Raw genomic sequence first — 1,963 nt, 5'->3', positions numbered from 1 at the left:
CGGCTCAGTGCCCACCTTGCCATACCGTGGGGACATGAGAGTGGCAAATAACCAAACCCAGAGGGTCGTGGCACCCTGCCCAGCCAGTGCCAGGGGGCAAGAAGGGCTGAGCAACCAGCAGAGGTGCCAGCCTGGTCCTCCCCTTTTAGGATGCTCCCCGCACCCTGGCTGTGATTTGGCAGCATCCCCCCCGCCCCGGCCCTCACCAGCTGTTTCCCAGGGGCATGAGTCAGGGTAGCCTTCCTGGAAAATGCGATGCCGAAGGTGCCTTGCTCCTCTTTCCCCGGGATGACATGCCAGGGAAGTGGCAGAGCTGGGAGGAGCCCAGTGTCCGGGATGTAGCCGTTAGGCTGCCCCGGACAGGGCCACCACACCGGGATCCCCACGTTGGGGACAGACTGGTGGCTCATCCTTGCCTCACCGGCAAACCCAACCAGCAAGTGCTGGCAGGCTCCCTAGCATGGCCGGGACACGCTGGCACCGGCTGCCTGCCCCTGCCTGCGCTCCCAGGAGGGAGGAAACATCTCAGCACTGCGCCGGGTACCTCCATAGCTGCAGGGTCCGGCCAAGGGGCACCTCTAAGCGGCTCTTGCGTTACCAGCACTCTGTGCCCACCCCAGGCACGGCTGCCGTGCCCTCGGTGACACCAGCAGAGCCCACGCGAGAGACTAAGAGGACCCGAGTGCCAAACGCTGCGCCAGCCCTGAGCTGGGTAGCCCACACCAACCGGGGCACCTCAGCCACTGCAGGGAACACCCCCCTCGGCCTGCCTGCTCCTGCCAGCGGTGTGGGGAAGGATGTCCACGCGCCCCCCGCGATGGGCGCAAGGACTTCCTGCTCCAAGAGACAGTGGCGGGCAGATAAGCCCGAGCCCCACAGCCCTGGCACCGTGGACCCCGCAACTGCGCCGCCACCCCTCCAGGACCCCCATCCTACCTTTCCCTGGGGCTTGTGCCCTTCCCAGCTCCTCATATCCAATGACGGGGGCACCTGGTAGATGTCTTGAGCCTGACCTGCCGAGGGAGGAACCTGGTAGACGTCCTGAGGGGGGCTGGCAGAGCCCCCGGGGTACGCCTCCGCCGCTTGGCTCAGGGAGGGGGGCACCTGGTAAATCTCCTGGCCGGGGCTGGGGAAGGCGTGGGGAGGTGTCTGCTTCGGGTAGGCGGGCGGCTGCTTAGCCGGGGCAGGTGGAAACTGTCCGGTGGGCGCCGAGCCCGGGTAGAGACCCTGCTGTCCCTTGCTGGGGACCGGCATCAGGTAGACGTTGTCCCCTTGGGGGGCGTAAGCAGGGTGCATGGGTGTGTACTGCGAGGCAGGCGACAGCGGTGTGTAACCCCCTTGGTGGTGGTAAGGCAGAGCCGGCTGGGGCACCGGCGGCTGCGGCGGCGCCTGCCCCTGCGCCGGGCTGGGCGCTTGCTGCTGCTGCTTCTTGTCGTACATTCCCACCAGGATCTTGAGGCGGTTCCCGGGGACGATGCCCTGACGGCCGTGGAGCGAGCAGAGCCACCAGCCATCCAGCCCCTGCGTGTTGCGTTCCAGCACCGTCATGATGTCGCCCTTGCGGAAGGAGAGCTCGTCCGGGGACTCGGCCACGTTGTCGTACAGCGCCTTGGCCAGCACGTTCTGCAAGAGAGCCCCGCGCCGGGGCGGTGAGCCGGGCCCCGCCGGCTGGTGGGGAGTCAGCCCGGCCGACGACAGTGCCCAGCGCCGGGACGCAGCCCCGCGGGCCGGGGGCTTTGCTGAGCAGGGCCCACCGGCTGGATCTCCCCTCTCCAGCCGCCTTCTTCCTTCCCCGCTGGAGTTCAACCCATCCTTCCCGGAGGTGGTGCTAGGAAGGGGCCGGGCCCTTCCGCCTCCCCGGTTTCGGGGGGATCTCCTCTGCCTCCCCCCCCCCTCCCCCCCGCCGCCGGGGAGGAAGTGCCAGGGTGGTGAGTCAGCCGTAGCCGTAGCGTATCCCCACGCC

General features: G+C 68.2%; 1 protein-coding gene across 1 annotated transcript in view; it reads right to left on the bottom strand.

Moving 5' to 3' along the window:
- The window catches only part of BCAR1 (BCAR1, Cas family scaffolding protein), a gene marked incomplete at its 3' end in the record, with an annotated part of 13,561 nt that overhangs the window by 4,566 nt on the left and 7,032 nt on the right, over positions 1-1,963 (bottom strand). The window contains exon 2 of the mRNA XM_019471378.1: positions 935-1,739. Within this exon, the coding sequence (XP_019326923.1) occupies positions 935-1,739 (805 nt within the window). The remainder of the gene's footprint in view (positions 1-934; positions 1,740-1,963) is intronic.

Source organism: Aptenodytes forsteri, unplaced genomic scaffold, assembly GCF_000699145.1.
Source record: "Aptenodytes forsteri isolate BGI_AS27 unplaced genomic scaffold, ASM69914v1 Scaffold33, whole genome shotgun sequence".
In the NCBI taxonomy this organism is placed as follows: Eukaryota; Metazoa; Chordata; class Aves; order Sphenisciformes; family Spheniscidae; genus Aptenodytes; species Aptenodytes forsteri.
The sequence above is the reverse complement of the archived record's forward strand: the minus strand, read 5'-3'. Positions and strand labels throughout refer to the sequence as shown.